This window comes from Caenorhabditis remanei, chromosome IV, assembly GCF_010183535.1.
Source record: "Caenorhabditis remanei strain PX506 chromosome IV, whole genome shotgun sequence".
Lineage (NCBI taxonomy): Eukaryota > Metazoa > Nematoda > Chromadorea > Rhabditida > Rhabditidae > Caenorhabditis > Caenorhabditis remanei.
The window spans coordinates 17,242,997-17,259,223 of record NC_071331.1 but is presented as its reverse complement, the minus strand read 5'-3'; the positions used below and the strand labels follow the sequence as shown (position 1 = coordinate 17,259,223).

At 37.7% G+C, this 16,227-nt stretch overlaps 6 protein-coding genes across 6 annotated transcripts; 1 reads left to right on the top strand and 5 right to left on the bottom strand.

The window, feature by feature from the left end:
- Nucleotides 1-81: 81 nt before the first annotated feature.
- Nucleotides 82-726, bottom strand: GCK72_014805 (uncharacterized protein; the record flags this gene model as incomplete). The annotated part of the gene is made up of 3 exons (XM_003108592.2): nt 82-207; nt 311-567; nt 633-726. 3 exons carry the CDS (start codon nt 724-726, stop codon nt 82-84), a joined length of 477 nt encoding a protein of 158 aa, XP_003108640.1.
- Nucleotides 727-1,302: 576 nt separating this feature from the next.
- Nucleotides 1,303-2,004, bottom strand: GCK72_014804 (uncharacterized protein; the record flags this gene model as incomplete). The annotated part of the gene is made up of 4 exons (XM_003108513.2): nt 1,303-1,308; nt 1,659-1,772; nt 1,819-1,919; nt 1,965-2,004. 4 exons carry the CDS (start codon nt 2,002-2,004, stop codon nt 1,303-1,305), a joined length of 261 nt encoding a protein of 86 aa, XP_003108561.2.
- A 2,490-nt stretch (nt 2,005-4,494) lies between these two features.
- On the bottom strand, nt 4,495-5,644 carry GCK72_014803 (uncharacterized protein; the record flags this gene model as incomplete). The annotated part of the gene is made up of 5 exons (XM_053730472.1): nt 4,495-4,651; nt 4,765-5,041; nt 5,177-5,390; nt 5,492-5,561; nt 5,607-5,644. 5 exons carry the CDS (start codon nt 5,642-5,644, stop codon nt 4,495-4,497), a joined length of 756 nt encoding a protein of 251 aa, XP_053585244.1.
- Nucleotides 5,645-6,118: 474 nt separating this feature from the next.
- On the bottom strand, nt 6,119-8,652 carry GCK72_014802 (uncharacterized protein; the record flags this gene model as incomplete). The annotated part of the gene is made up of 5 exons (XM_053730471.1): nt 6,119-6,250; nt 6,297-7,107; nt 7,158-7,700; nt 7,749-8,305; nt 8,359-8,652. 5 exons carry the CDS (start codon nt 8,650-8,652, stop codon nt 6,119-6,121), a joined length of 2,337 nt encoding a protein of 778 aa, XP_053585243.1.
- A 921-nt stretch (nt 8,653-9,573) lies between these two features.
- On the top strand, nt 9,574-13,356 carry GCK72_014801 (uncharacterized protein; the record flags this gene model as incomplete). The annotated part of the gene is made up of 10 exons (XM_053730470.1): nt 9,574-9,634; nt 9,680-9,901; nt 9,972-10,234; nt 10,285-10,414; nt 10,465-10,793; nt 10,940-11,941; nt 11,986-12,541; nt 12,587-12,934; nt 12,980-13,174; nt 13,220-13,356. The coding sequence occupies 10 exons, from the start codon at nt 9,574-9,576 to the stop codon at nt 13,354-13,356; spliced, it is 3,243 nt and encodes a 1,080-aa protein (XP_053585242.1).
- A 527-nt stretch (nt 13,357-13,883) lies between these two features.
- On the bottom strand, nt 13,884-15,982 carry GCK72_014800 (uncharacterized protein; the record flags this gene model as incomplete). Its single annotated transcript, XM_053730469.1, has 4 exons — nt 13,884-14,073; nt 14,920-15,014; nt 15,060-15,163; nt 15,751-15,982. 4 exons carry the CDS (start codon nt 15,980-15,982, stop codon nt 13,884-13,886), a joined length of 621 nt encoding a protein of 206 aa, XP_053585241.1.
- Nucleotides 15,983-16,227: the final 245 nt, after the last annotated feature.

Genomic DNA, 16,227 nt, shown 5'->3' with positions numbered 1-16,227 from the left:
ATTATTTTGGTTTCATTCTATCAATAAATGATTATTACTTTAAATCAACCCGTAACAAGAAAAACAAGAGGAAAACAATATTTAGCATATCTGACAACAGTCAGCAAGAAGTTCCGTGCATTCCGTCTCTGCTTCACCGTTCTGAATTCTTTCAGTTGTCGACTGGAATTTCTTTCGTTTTCTGTCGGATAAGTACTTTCCGAGACCCTGAAATATTGGAAAATGAGATGAAGTTGGAAGTGGACTTTATACTATTTTTAAATCTCCTTTTTTCATTTTTTTTTCAGAATCTGATCTCCCTCAAACTAACCTTATATAATTTCATTGTCCCCACAACATTTGCCATCCTTCCACCCATCGTAATCATCACTAAAAGTACTGCACTTGGCTCAGTAATCTCCTCTTCTTCATCTGTTCCATCTGTGGAATTCACACGAATTCCAGCATCTCGAAACTTTTGATCTACCGCCGCTTTTATCACATCTTTGTCCAATTGTGCTTTTATAAGCAGGAGAGCAGCTCCAAATACATTTAGAATAATACCATAAGCAATCAATTCATGCCAACCTGAATAGATAATTTATGAATGAAAATATTACAAAAAGAAAAGAAGAAAGAAAAAGAAAACTGACTTGCTTTCCTCCGATTATGCTTGAAAATTGTCCATTTTTCTCTCCAAGTTTGATCTTGTCCGCGTCGATATCTTCTCTGGTTTCGTGGTGCCATTGATTGACTTACTAGAAAAAGAAAAAGAGGAGGAATAAAAAATGATATAAGGAAAAAGTTCTGTGAGATGGGAAGGATATCAGAAAAAGGCGGATTATTGGATATTAGATGAGCTCTAGGATTAGAGCATTGTTGAGAGAGTAGGCTAGATGAAGAGACGCAGAGAACTGTTTTTCACTACCATCTGATCGTTATTTTATTCGTTATTTCATGACGACTTCCAATATTAAAACTATCCGCTTCTGATTCACAAATTCTTTGACCTGAAGACTCTATTTGTCTGCTTCGTATTCTAGTCGTTTCTCTAAATTTAGTGAATCCCTACTTGATTTGCGTCAATTTCAGCTCAGAATATTTTTTCGGAATTAGAATTCTTTGAACTATACACTTTATTATATCGAATTTGGATGCCACACAATCTTTTTTGGAAGGACAAAAAATGATGAAAAAGAAGAGAAATCGGCATAAAATTATTAATAGTAGGTGACGATGTGGCGAGAAGGTACGAGAATTCGGCTGTTTCGGATAGTATGTGGATGGATTTGTGGAAGTGGAGAAGATGTTGAAGAGGTTGACTTAAACCTGAAAATGGTTAGAATTATTGGATGAAGAGGGGAACAAAACCATTCAAAGTGGTTAGGAATTAGATGGCTTTTATCAGAAAAGTTTGGTTAGAACATGGAAAAAAAGAGTATTCTGTATTACAACGGATTGGTTTTTACAACTGCGCTCTATCGAAAATGAAGAGAAACTGCGTGAAATGAAGAAAAGCAAAAAACAATAGTTACATTTCTACATAATTCTGGTTGAGACCAGTCGTAAAAACTGTATTTTGTTAAAACAAGAATCTAGAGTCCGTGATTTTCGAAACTTTCACACCTAATTTTTTTCTAGATCTACAATACAGAACATAAGGAAACTATTATCCTAACCTGTCCGGACGTTTGTCCCTGATGGAAAGTGTGTGATTCGACTCCTCCATGACCGTATCCACGTGGGCCGAACATTGCTCCGTAGCAACGATTGCAGTACGGCTTTCCTTCTCTCTGAAAGTTAGAATTCTATTTCAGAATGCAACAAACACACGAGTACCTCAGAGTGACTTCCAGCTGCCAACGTCTTCTTGCAAGCCTCATTTTCGCATCGGAGACATGGACGATGCCAGTCGAATCCGATCGATGTGACGCGTTCGGCTGAAATTCAAAAAGTTTGTATTATTGAGACTCAAAAATTCCTACCAAAATACACTGGTTTCTGACAACGTGGGCAGTTTGGCATTTTTTCGTTTGAATCGGTTTGGGGGGGGTCGGTTTCTGGAAAAAGGAAAAGAAGATGTGGGAGCAATAAAAAAGAAAAAGAGAGGACCAAAAAAGGATAACAGAATTTCTAAAGAAGGGCATAGAGGAGAAAAGAAGAAGATTTCTGAGCAGCTTGAGTCTGTCACGCGCAATGTTTACAAATGTTTTTGAGATGCGACGCGAGAAAAGAAGAAGATGACGAAGTTATTACTGTAACTGACACATGTGAGACACGTGGAGCTAGTTGGGTGAACGTGACAATTTAGTGAAAAAGAACACGTGCAAATAAAAATTTGCCACGTAGCAAATCTATTTCGAAAAAAAGGGAAATTCTGGTCAAGAAAAAGTGTTTTTTTTCATAAGGTCACAAACTGGTTTTTGTCACTTTCTTTTTCGAGGCCACTCTGTTGATCGAACTTCAATTTCGACTTCCCCCAGATGGTTTTTCCAAATGCAACATATGGCCAACAGTCAATAAATCTGATTAAAATGGTGTCTCTAAACCACTTTTTGTCGAAAAAGGATAAAGAGGTGTCACGTGCAAACAATTGGAATATTAGGTGTGGTGTCTGTTATGAAGAGAGACACCTGCCAGTAGAGGAAACAAAAATAATAGTGACAGTTGGCACAAATACGGTTAGAAAGGAGACACAAAAAGAGACAGAGAGTTTTCAATTTCACACAATTTAAAAAGACATGAATAGGTCTGAAAATGGAAATAAAGCGAGTGAAAAAAGAGAGAGAGAAACGATTATTACTTTTCAGCGCACGGAAAAAAAAGATTTGCATTATTTTTGTTGGTTTAACTGGAAGTTGAGAAGGAATTGTATATGTTGAATCAGCAGTACATAAACAAAAAATACAAAAAGGTAAGATGGTACAAAGCTTGCATGGGCGGCCCCGTTCATTAGATTGTTCACAAAAAGAAAGGGCAATTGAAGGGCAAGAAGAAGAGGGCACATCTGTTCTTTTACAACTTTTTACCAATGACCGCGCAGAATGAATAAGATGAAGAAGAAGAAGAAAAAAGAGGAGAAGAGACAAGGAACAGGTGCAATTTGCACTTCCAATATGTCCATAAAGACATGTTTTGTGTGAATAAAAATGGAAATGAGAGAAAGATGTTTGGATAGAAAATGAGACAGTTTGAGGGGGAGAGATGAAGATGGATGGATTTGAAAGTTCAGAAGAATTGGGAATCACGAAAAAGTTTACGAGATTTCAGAAGACTCTTTTCTTCAATGATTATCTTCTCGAAGTCTTCTCTTCTTTTGAAAATCAAAGAATCTTGCAAATTATTTTAAAACTTCTGTCGGATTCTAGTGACCAAAGGTGAATGTGACTCATTCTCTGTGGGTTACCTTCGAAAAGAAACATTGCCGTAACCTTTCGAATTCGCAGTATTCAAATAGCTGCCAGCAAAAAAATGGCGAATCAAGTGGTTCATACAGAATTTCAGTGTCTTCTTTTCTAGAGTATCAGTTTTCAAATAAACAAAAAAAATAATTCAAATGATCTCATGTGTCACACCACACTTTCCGATGTCTAAGTGGCACCTACAGTAATCCCGTTATAATAACTACTTCAAATCGAAGAAAAAGCGAGAAAATGAAGATGTTTACTAGTTGCCTCTGGAAGAAAACGGAAAACGATAGATGGATAAAATTGAGTGAAAAGAGGGAAAAGAAGAAGAAGGGATCAAATGGAATAAACAAATAAGTAGAGTAGAACGTATTGTCGCCGGGAAAGGAAACGGGCGGGCGCAGAAAAAGAAGTAGAAGGACGGGATTAAAAGTCACAACTGGTTCAGAGACGACAGTGAGATGAAGCTCGACTTTCTGTTTCGATTTCATCCGTGCCAAAACTGTCATGTGACACTATTCACCCGACCTTTCAAAGTGATTTCTCTTGTTGTCTGCGTCTTCCGGATTGGCGCCAAAAAGACTTTTGAAATAAGTTGGCAACATTCCAAGGGCATGCGTGTTTGAATAGTACACTGAACATCGTCGTCATCGAATTAGATTCAATTAATTTGGAAGCTAATTTGTACAATTTCCCGTCTGAATCTGGTTTTAAATGAGCCTAAGTGCTCTTATTGTCTTCATCAACTATATAATCTGAAAATGGTCGTGAGCGAGTATACAAAATGATCAGAATATTCTTGTGCTGAATACAGAGGACACTCTTTGGTTTTCATGTGGTTCATGACAGCCTTGAGAATGATTCATTTGGAAAATATGACTACGTGGATTCAAAATGTTTCCTGCTCTTTTTCTTTCAAACTTTCAAACTGTTTCATCAAATTCAAAAGTTTTTTTGAACAAGAATATAATATAAAACTTGGAAAGGATAATATTGAAAATATGTTAGCTTAGATAATAAATGAGAGAAGTCACCATTAGCAAAGAAAATATTATAAGTTGGAGAAAAACGGTAAGAAAAATCTTCGGATTAAAGATGTCTTTTATTTTTAGTTATTCGGCCACACTACCATCACGAACCAGAAAATCGGAGCATTAGACGGAAAATGGTATCTCTGTTGAACTGTGGCAAGTGTGCCATCTTTTCTGCGAATGTCAAATCCTCCTGTGAACTGAAGTGTATTACATTGCCTTCCCGCGAATTCACTGGAACAATTATTAGTCTTTTAATACAACTGAAAAAAAATGGAAAAACAACTTTCTGAAGGATTTTGAGAAAAACGTAATATGCTGATAGGAATTATTTCATTTAAACTCACTATTCGAATTCTCTTTTGAGTGTTTCATCTTTCCGTTCGAAATCGATTCCATCTAATACTAATTGGAAATTGAGCATCTTCAACACTACAGTAAACGATTCCAGTTGTGAATTATTTCCATTGAGCCATCCTTTTAATATCCGATTTATGTCATTCTCATCAAAGGAGCATGTCTCAATCATTATTATCCTACATAATGAAATCATTATATCGTCCACAGTCAACCAATTAACAGGATATTTAGAAGATCTGTTTTTCACAAAAAATGCATCCACATCTAAAACTCCAAGTTTCAATGGTCTTATTTTATGCTCTGGCCTCAGTACAAACGAAAAATTTCCAATTGAGACTTTCCTTTTTTCAAAAAATAAATCGATGCTCTCAGGATTAGTATCATCACCAGAGAACTCACAATACTCTAGAGTCCACTGTTTTTTGTTGATCCAATCCGTGATGGATAAAATCTCATGAGTCGATGAATTTGAGTTCATTGCAAGACAGCTCAGATCCTTGCGGAATAAAGCACAAATATAATCTGTCCATTCCTTCGTAAATTCAATACAAATCGTATTTCTCTCGGTTTTGTGTTGTGTCAATGCTGTGTTTCGTTTCAAATACTTGTATATCTGGTATTCAAATAATCCATAGAAAATTTACAGATCCAATCACCGTCTCAATAAAATGTAATAGGAATACTTTCTGTTCAGGGTTGTAAGCGCACACAAACTCCAAAAGTTTGGAATTTCATCGACTGAATCACGAACTGACATTTATTAGAAGCCAATGAGAAATCAATTCTGAAAAGGAACTAAATTATGACAATCCGAGTTTAGAGAACTTACATTTCCAAATAATCGAAATTCCGTAATACATTACTCATTAAAAGAAAGGGTAGTTTCAAAATAGGAAATATCTTTTCATCAGAAGCAATTTTCATTTTTTTTGGTGGGCACAGATTGAATGAGACTAGATTGCACAATTAGGACAAAGATAGAATCTCTCAATATACAGATGCGTTGCGTATGCGTCACGTAGTACCAAAGATATTCCTGGGAAGAATGAGATTGTCTGTATCATAAAAATCTGTACTTGTACAAATGATGTTCAAAGTTTCGATTCGTTAATCGTATCTCCAGATTAATTGGAAGGTGGAAAAATTCCGAGGGCATTTCATTAAAGTGTTTGAATTGGATATCTGAGCTCTTTGAAATATTCTCGTCACCTTCGAAATTTATTCACAATTATGGGAAGAGAAGTAATAAACCGGTAAAACACATTGTCAGTAGAAGTGACAGAAAAGGAATAATTATGATAGAAAATATTTGACGGGGATATGTAAAACACTTGATACAGTTTAAAGACGAGCAATTAGGTCATTACGGTGTTGGGAGTCGGCGAAGAGCGCTTTGATGAGTCCAACCACTTCCGATCGACTGAGATGTTCCGCCATTGGACCTTTTGCATTGAACCAGCGATGTTCGATGTCCTAGAAAAACGTCTAGCTTTTTGAAGTTCAAAAATATTTGACATACCTGCATTCTATTTCCTAGTACGAACACAATCTCGTTCAATCGGAAATACTCTCTTGCGCAGAAATCAGTAACTTTCGATTGTTCTTGGTACGTGACAATGTTGGCAACAACTTCGAGCAACTTCTTGAAGACATCAGCCATCACATTCGCATCGTTTTCTCGGAAATCGGATGTAGTGACTACGTGTCTAACGAGTGAATCCAGAAGGAATGAAATGAGTGACCCAATAACTTTGCAGTAAACCACTTCAGTTAGAGGTTCACGAAGGTTCTTGGCAATAAGGCGGATGTGAAGAAGACATGCGGCTAAACATTTAATCAATTTCGGTTCTTCTTTTGGTACCAAAACTTCAGCCATTTCGGACATTTCTTCAGGCGGGGCGAATGTACTTTTCGTGGTTTTGTAACTTGCAGGCAAATGCTCGAAAATACTGTGATCCTCCAAGTAAGCAGCCATTTCTCGTCTACATCTTTTCAATGTTTTCTCCATACAATCAGCTGCAACATTACGTAATCTGATTACGGAATCCAACAAAAGAGGTTCGAGCAACGTTTTTTGGTTTTCCGTGCTGGCTTCAAAAGAGATTGTCATGATACAATGTGAAATGTAATGGCAGTTGTTGTAGAAGATTGCCGACATGTTTGGAATAGAACTGAACAACTCAGCATGCTTTCTAGGTGACTGAATGACATAAAGACGGACGATATTCTCGGCAGTGAGTGCTAACTTCGCACGAGCACCTTCGTCTTCAGATGCGAATGCTGCTTTCACATTATCACGTAAAAGATTAACGAAGCTGATAGTTGATGCACTAAAAAATTTACAATTAGTTTCTTTGAAAAAATGACATCAAACAAATACCTGACAGTACATTTTTGAAATGCGAAAAAGGAAGGAAACTGTGATTCTTCGTTGTGACTCCAGAGTCGGCCAAGATCGTTTCCGTATTCTTTTCCATACTTTTCAGCATGTGTATAAGCCTTCGAGAGCAGATCAATATCTTTTGGTGCTGAATCTTCGACTCCAACAGTCACAAGTTTATCATATGTCTCATTGATCAATTTGTTGGCCTTCGAAACGATAGCAAAGCAACGACGATCAACGAAAATCGTGTTTTTATCAAGTTCAAAAATTAGTTTCGCTTTAGGAGAGAAGAATCCGAGTTCTTTCATTCTACTGACAAATTCCTCTCCGATATCCAGTAAATCTGTGAACATTTGTTGATCCTCATCGGCAGTCTCAGTGACCGGGGCAGCAATTGCAATAACGTCTTTCAGAATCATAGTTATAAGCTGTGATTCAATGACACTACCAATCATGACAATCAATGATCTTCCACATGCATCAAGAAGTTCATAGGATTTTAGAACTGATGCGAGTCTTGTGAAAAATGCATTCATCGATCTGCAAAACCTCTATTCTCTTATTGTTCGAAAAAGAAATAATACTCACTCAAGAACTTTTGCCACGTCCATTGATTTGTCTTTTTTACCACGAAGTTTCTGATTGATCAAGAATCTCGTTTGATCGGGTGTTGGATTGTCAACAAAGAAGACATCTACACCATCACGACTAGAAACGATGGCTTCACAGAAAACGTCCAGAATAACGGTTTTCCAGGCATCCAAACGTTCTGGTAACTGTCCGATCATATTCATCGCTGATAAAGTTTCGTTCATATTCTTGTGATCTTCTGGTGTTGACATATTCAGAACGGTGAAAGAGACGTTAGATTTATCTCCACCTTGCTTTTTTGATAACTTCGGTACGGTCATCGCTCTGTCATAATCAGCAGATAACTGATAGCGGCAGTTATAACTGAGAATCGAGTACTCAGCGGCGAAATGTTTTAATGGAATACTCATATCGAATCCTTCGCATTGTATTCCTTCTAGCAATAGATTAGTGTCATTTAGAAAGTCTTTGCAAGCAAGAATAGCGTTTCCCCATTCAATTCTATTCGTCGTTTTGCTTCGCATAATTATCAACTGCTCTTCAACTTTTTTCATCTGTAAAATTGAAGATTTGTTCTTGAAGATTAATTGGTATTCTGAATACTCACTGATTGCAGAAATTCCACCAGATTTTCACAAGATTTCGCTTGAGTTTTGATTTCTGCAAGCATTTCTGGACTATCTTTTTCGGCTTGCTCAATAAGAGCCGTCAAATCACGGGATGACATATCAGCAAGATCTTCTAAATTCTCGAGTCTATCAAAAATCAACTTGGCAGTAGCGTTGATGTTTAGTGCCACTTTCAAGTTTCCATACTTGTCCACAATGTCAGCTGAAATGGAAGTTAGTCCATCTTTCAGCTTTTTCTCCAGATCTCTATACGATCCCTCCGACGACGGCATCGCTCAAGGTTGGACGACCTGTAAACTTGAACCGTGTTAATTACGGCAGTTTCAACGTAATTAATAGAAGGAGATATATTTTTCTAAACCCGTCCAAAAATCAATTGATAAGATACGTGTACAGTCCGAATCACAAGAGAAAACATGAACGAAAACGTAGAATGTCGGAATTTCTACTTTTCAGACAAAGATTAAAAGATAAGACACGAAACGTTAAAAGGGAACGATTAGACTTGATATGAAGAACAATCAGCATCAAAAATGGCTCCGGAATAATATAAAAGAGATAAATACGAGACCGTACAAATCGGGAAGAAACGAAATCGGGAAGAAACGAAAGCGGAAGAAACGAAACGGGAAGAAACGAATCGGGAAGAAAAAGCTAAATTTCTGTGAACACCTTCACGTCAAATTGCGGTGTTGACCGTAATCCAAAATTGAGAAAAGATTTTACTGGCTTATGCGCTAAAATTTGTGTCAAAAATAAAGCTACGGAACTAAAAAATCGATTTAGAGCATTGTGCGCAGCCATTACTATAGCTAAAGTCAGGAAAACTGGCGAAAAACTGTTCTTCCCGTTTCGCTTCTTCCCGATTCGTTTCTTCCCGTTTCGTTTCTTCCGCTTTCGTTTCTTCCCGATTTCGTTTCTTCCCGATTTGTACGGTCTCATAAATACACGTTTTTTTTTGAAAAGAAGAAGAATTTCGCTCAAGGCGCTAAAATTTTGAGAAACACGGTGTATGCCGGTGTTTGCGTACTTCGGGGTTACGGACGAGAGAGATAATGTAAATTTGAGAGACACAGACGTAAATTACTTTGCATGAAAACGTTTATCTTCGCTTGTTTGAAAACTTTGATGTTTTAAAAATTTATGAAAATCTGTAAAAATGTTCTAGAAAGCAAAAATATGATTTATAGGTGATGGACCCACCGCCGTTCAATTTCAATACCGCCCCCAGTACATCGGGCAAACCTCCAGCAGGTCGGTTACTAACACGGATGGATGAAGAATAATAATGTTTTTCAGCTTCAAGCGCTTTTGGAGCCGCAGTCCCAAAAGTAGCATTCGGGTCGTCTTTCGGAAAACCATCAATCCTCTCTCAAGCCGCGAAACGAGCAACAGAGGCGCCGACCGAACCGAATGCTCCAGGAGTTGTACCTTCCAAAAATTCATTGGCGAGTCGGTTGACTGTGCTAGGAAAAAATAAGGAATCAATTTTCAAATCGCAAGGAGATTCTGCTGATCGCAGTGAGTGATTTTTTGGAGTGAATATTTAATTATCAATGTGTAATTTCTCACTAATAGTTCCAAAATTCAGAAGTTCCCGTTCTACAAGAGGGTCAATTTGCTATTCGACCAAGAACAAGGGAAGGAAAATGGCCAGTGGGATCCCTCGCAAACAGAAGACGAGCAGCCACTCCTGACGGATCCGAAAATAAGACCTCGATATTCAAAAATCCTTCGGATCCAAAACCAGCTGGAAACATCGTGAAACCAAGTTTCTTCGGAAGACAGAACGTCGATAATAAGAGCGTTTTCGGAAGCGTGAAGCCTATTGTAGACGACGATTCACACGACGAGGTGAATAATTTTTCAATTTTCGTTTTGATTATGATACGAATGCGGTTTAGACTGATCATGCAACAAGTAATGAGGCACCAACAACAATGTTCGGGGTACCACTAGCTACTTCTTCCTCAAAAGGATTCGGAACAATGTCTTTCAAAACTGATAAGGCTGGTGCATCATTTAAGCCCTTTGGTACGTATTATTCTCGCGATAAATAATCAAAATATATGTCATCCGTTCAGCTGATCGTACGTGGAGACCTGCAAACAGACCGACTTCGGCTCCCGGAAATCGACAAGGAAAAATGGGACCAGAAGAAGCAAAACTGATTCAAAGTCTAGTTTCCTTAAGAGGCCGGAAGTGCTTGGAGGATTATGACAAGTATATGCTGCTCGATGATAGAGATAAAATTCTGTGTCAGCTGAGAGAAGTCGACAGTCCATCGATTCAGAGACTTGAGCGATGTGAAGAGATGTGTACAGAGAAAGAACGATATCAGAGAATAGTGCAGAAAGGAGTATCTCCATTTGAATGTGATATTGAAACAGGAGACGTTTCCCACGAAATGATGGTAAAACAATATGCGAGATCTGCAGCAGATCAAGAGAGGCCGTTACCTCATGAGCTACGGTCAGAGAGGATAATGAATCACGCGATGTGTTATCTATTACATAATGTAATAAAACTTTTCATTCAAATATTCAAATCGGTTTTCAGGTCCTTGATGAGTTCCCTGAGTCTCCAGAACAGCGGGCTGCTTGGTATAATTTTCTCTGGAACCGAACTCGTGCTCTCCGAAAAGAAGTAACACAACTATCCCTCTCCGATGCATTGGCTCTGAATCTAGTTGAACGGTGCACTCGTCTTCACATTCTTTTCGGATATGTTCTTTGTGATCTCGAAACAGAGCACTTCGACGCTGCGATGAACAACGAAACGCTTGGAAAATGTCTGCAAACTCTCCGCCATTTCTATGAAGACTTCGAGAAAAGAGGGATTCCATGTGTAAATGAGGCAGAGTTCAGATCTTACGATGTGATGCTTCATATGAACGATACGAATATTCTATCTCAAGTTCTCTCGTATCGTAGCGAAGTTCGTCAATCACAATCAGTCCGACTCTCTCTTCAATTGGCATCTGCATTCCGAGATAAGAATTACTACCGCTTCTTCCGTCTACTCCAAACACAAGCATCATATCTACAATGTTGTGTAGCTCACAAGCTCTTCACTGTTACCAGAACAAATGCTATCTCAATAATGGCAAATGCTTATGGACGAAACAGTTTTCCACTCGACAAACTTCAACGAACTCTCGGTTTTGATAGTGTCAGCGATTTGACTTCGGTATTGAATACATACGGATTGAGAACGGAAGGAAGTGATTACGTGGTGCTATCAAGAGATGATTTAACTCTGAATGAAACTGTTCCTATCACTACATATCAATGGATCGATCAGAAAACTTCAGAAAAGTTGAGTTCTGTTGTTTATGGACCTGGACTATTCCAATTCATTGCTTCTCGTTGTGACGTGTCGAATTCTTTCAATCATCATCACGAATATGTTCATGATAAAGTATTAGATTCCGTGCTCAGCGGATCTGACATTCCACCAGTGAACAACTCCTCGATTTCCTCATTTTCCCAGTCGGGTGGATCACTTTCTATGCAAGCGACAATTGAACAGCGAAAGAAAGCTGAAGAAGAAAGATTAAGGGTGAGTATATCAGTTTGTTCTTTTTTGATTTAGACTATTTCCAGAAAGTTGCGGAGGCTCAGCGGCACCAATTGGTTGAAAAACTGATGACGAGAGTCATCGATCAGGTCACTGCGGGAATAGTTGATGAGGAGATTCGGAAGGCGAGGATACTTCGAAAACAAATGATTGCATTCGAAAACGCAAGAAAACTAAAAGAAGAACAAGAGCGATTGATAAAGGAAATGGAGTTGAAAAGAAAGGAAAAGGAGAAAGAAGTAGCAAGAAATCTAGCAATGAAGATAGCAAAAGAGGCAGCCGACAAGGAATTGAGGCGGATTACGGTAGACGAAATGAAGAAAGAACGAAGGGAAAGAGAACGAAAACTGGCACAGCACATCGTTAATAAATTCTGGAAAGAAGTGTTGAGGAGTGTCGATTGTCATGTGAAGACAATCTGTGTGGAGATGGTTAACGAGAAAGAAGAGATTCTGGACCGTCTAGCAGTCATCAGTGACAGACTATCAAAACAATGGTTACTGCAGTTTTGGAATAGGTGGAGAGAATGGGTTCAAATTAAGAAGATGATGAGAAGATGTGTTCCGAGATGGGAATCAGAAGGTGAGACACATCAACAATGGATAAAGTGCAATCAGTAATTTACAGACTACGCAAACAATCTAGTCAAGAAATACGGAGGAAAAAGTCAAACGACTTCTCCCGTTTTCCCAATTTTAGACCGTCCAACCAACCATATTCAGCTGAAAATATTCAAAAAGAATCGTCAGAATCGGATCGTTCGCGATGCATTCGGAAAATGGAGAGCGAGAGCTCACAAGATGAGTGTGCTGAAAAAGCAGGCGAAGGATCGTCAGAAAAGGGAGAACGAGTTTTATAAACGCTTTGAGAAGAGTGCGAAGATTGAAACACGATTCAAGTTTGATGCTCCTGATGATTGGATGAAAACAAAACGGAGGAGCAGTGAGACATTCCAAGAGAAGAAACCAACACCAGGTTGGTTACTACCGTGAAAAAACAAAGAGAACAAGTAATTTTCAGATTTTCACAACGGGTCTTTCCAAGATCTGGATACTTCGCTTTATGTTGCTCGTCGACATTTAGAGGAATGGGAACCTGTATCAGAAATTCCTGATGACCTTAAAGAAAAGCTGAAAAGAAGAAGAGACTCTTTTGATAGAATATGTGAAGAGCATATTTTGAAAAAGAAGAAAGAGGAAGCATTGCTATGTGATGGTAAGAAGAACTATTTGGAAATAATACAAATGATATTTTATTCAGAAGCCAAAAAGAACAATCTTCACATTGAAAAAGTAACAAAAGAAGCAGATACACTTCTTGACGAAACACTTCGATACACCGCTGAACTTGATCGAATGATGGCAGATATCAAATCAAGACGTGTCGATGACTTGTAGTTCAACAGGTCCATTTCTAATCAAAACCCGATGATAATCACTTACTGTACCATATAATGTTCTGTTTTGACTGATTTTTTAAAAACCGATCCTTTGATTTTTTACCCCGATTTTCTTTCTTTTTCGTGATGTCTTTGTTTAGTTTTTCTTGGAGAAATATACAATTTGAATTGAACCAGAATGTGATTTCGTGTTTTTCAACTAGATGGGGGTAAAAATGGCACGTAGCTGTGAAATGTAACTGTGAGAATGCATCGAATTCTAGTTTCCCTTCTGACTGTTTCCAACTGGCTCGACGTCTACAGTAAGACCACGTGTAGCAAAGGAGAAACGATTTCAGATTACAATTCGACTATTCTAATGAGTACGACGGTTCAAAAAATGAGAAAATTTGAATTATTATTTCTAGTTTTTATCCTCCAATCCGAACAACGACTACAGTGTAACACTCAACGGATTTGATGTATTTCTGAATTTGAAAAAATCTTATTAGAGAAAAGTATTATGGTCAAAATAAAATATTAGATTCATTGATTCTCGTTTGTTGATTCTTCTTGACTTGAGATATTATTATTGGTTAGAGTCGAGATAATTGAGGTTGCAAGAGTGTTTGGAGGGGTAATAAGGGCTGGAAATGGTACGCCGACGACTGGATTTGTTGGAACTTCTTTGCACATTTGGCGGATCGAGGAGGTCAATTGCTTCTTCCACTTTGTTCTGAAATTTTTGATTTTTAAATTCATTTTGAATTAAATTTTTGCCGAAAATGTCTTTTTCTCCTCTTTTTTCCACTTCTCAGTCCTTTTCCTACTTGGCTTCCAAGTATTTCGCAATACCAAGAAGAAAAAATTTCTCGCTCCCAAGAGACCTTTCCACCGGAATCAATAGAAAGTTGTCATGGAAAAAAGAGAGAAAATAATGATACGTAGCACAAGATACGACTTATCTGCTCACTTTGAAAAACTTTGTTTTCCAATTCTTTTTTTCTCAAACATTTCCGAATTAATCATCAAAGAAAATGAACGCATTTTGATAGGTGCTGGCGCTATTCATGTTAGAAAATTTAAATCGAACAGATTTTTTTTGTACATCTTGGACACTAAAAGCTGTAAACCAGACCTCTTTTCATGATTTTGAAAACGAATAAGGTTTCAGAAAATCTTCTCTGTACCATTACCCTCTTCTTTGTTTCTCTAAATCCCGTATCAATTTATTAAAGAAATATGCGTACAGTAATTCGTCTGCACTCTCTCAATCTCTTACACTATCTTTTGACGCTGATAGAACAAGAGAACCCAACTGGTAACTTGTCCTTGCTTCTTCTGCGAATGACCACTTGTCGTCAAAGTGTCAACTGACTTTTTTCAAATATCTTTCTGCTCTCCTTCAAGCTGTCGATTTTATATGATTGTTGACATTACAAAATAAATTCTTGTTTGTCTTTACAATAATTGACACACAAGTAGACAAAAGATACAGTACTACTGACCCTCTCTTTATCAGTTGCAACAATGACTCATTATAGTGCTCTCCCGACCTCTTTGTTCATTTCCATATCCTCACCTTCTATTCTGGAACCACGTTTTGATTTGAGTCTCCGTCAAATTCAATGTTTGAGACAATTGAATTCTCTTGTTCACGCTCAAGTACTTATCACTCTGAAAATTCATTATTCTGGAATATTCTATGACTTCTTTAACCACCTGAAATTCAGATTCCAATCGATCCAACTGTCTTGCCGAGTAGGCTTGCCTCGGTTTCCGCTCACTCACTGATTTTCGGCTTCTTTTATAGTCATGTTTACGTGCTGAAATTGTTTTTTTTTTCTCTAATGAAAGAAATTTTCTGATTAATATCACTATCAAGCTGTCAATCATATTAGAATAACATTCCTAATTGAAGTGCCTTTTACCTTCAGCAATCAAAATATTATAAACTTCAATTAGTCTTGAAATAACTCGAGAAACATGTGCCTACCGTAGTATTTCTCGCTTTCGGAAAATTAGAAAAAGTCCAACCAGACAGTCATCGAAATCAAAAATAATCGTAGAGATACCGTAACCCTTTATTTGTTTACACTACTAATGCAAATAAAATATACGGAACAAAAAATCTCCGTTGAATGCGTAAGCCAGCCATCAAATTCAAAAATCGAATTGAATGTCTATGAGTGTTCCCAATAGTTTTCCAAAATTTTCTTTTTTCGAGACAAAAAAACGTGAAAATTCACATCTCTCAAGTGAACTCCACGTCACTAAAACGACAAGACGACATTCCACGGAACGACACGTGGCAGTTCAGGAAGAAAGAGGAGTTTACTCTCTTTCAGTCCCATCTTCGTTCTTTTCTTTTTCCTGCTCTACCTTATTTGATCGACACTTTTTGTCCACTTACCGGAAACTCCCAACAACATTTGTAACTCAACAAGGGTAGGAGTTCTCAAATCATTGGCGATAGCATACATTGCCAACTGGCTGCTTGCCAAGTTTGTCCATCCATCGATAGCATTTTTATCCTCATCATCCTCTTCTTCTTCTTCTCTTTCTTCTTCTTCTTCCTCGTAATCCTCAGTTTCCTCAGTTGGATTTAGTTTAGTTTCAAGTAAACTCTCAATATTGAAAGCCATAATAGTAGTGTTAGATGTAGAATTAGCTCTCAAATAGTTGTCGATTAGGCAGAGAAGCGGTTTGAGTGAGAGACTCGGTTTTGATTTATATATTTGGAACCCGTGGGAAAGTTATACGACAGGTGAGTTCTGGGTCTCTTCGATATGCTATACTCTCTCACGCTTGTAATCATTCTATGACAAACACTGAAATTTGAGTATTGAGAGAAGGTAATTGAGATTATTAATGGAATTGAAATTAGATT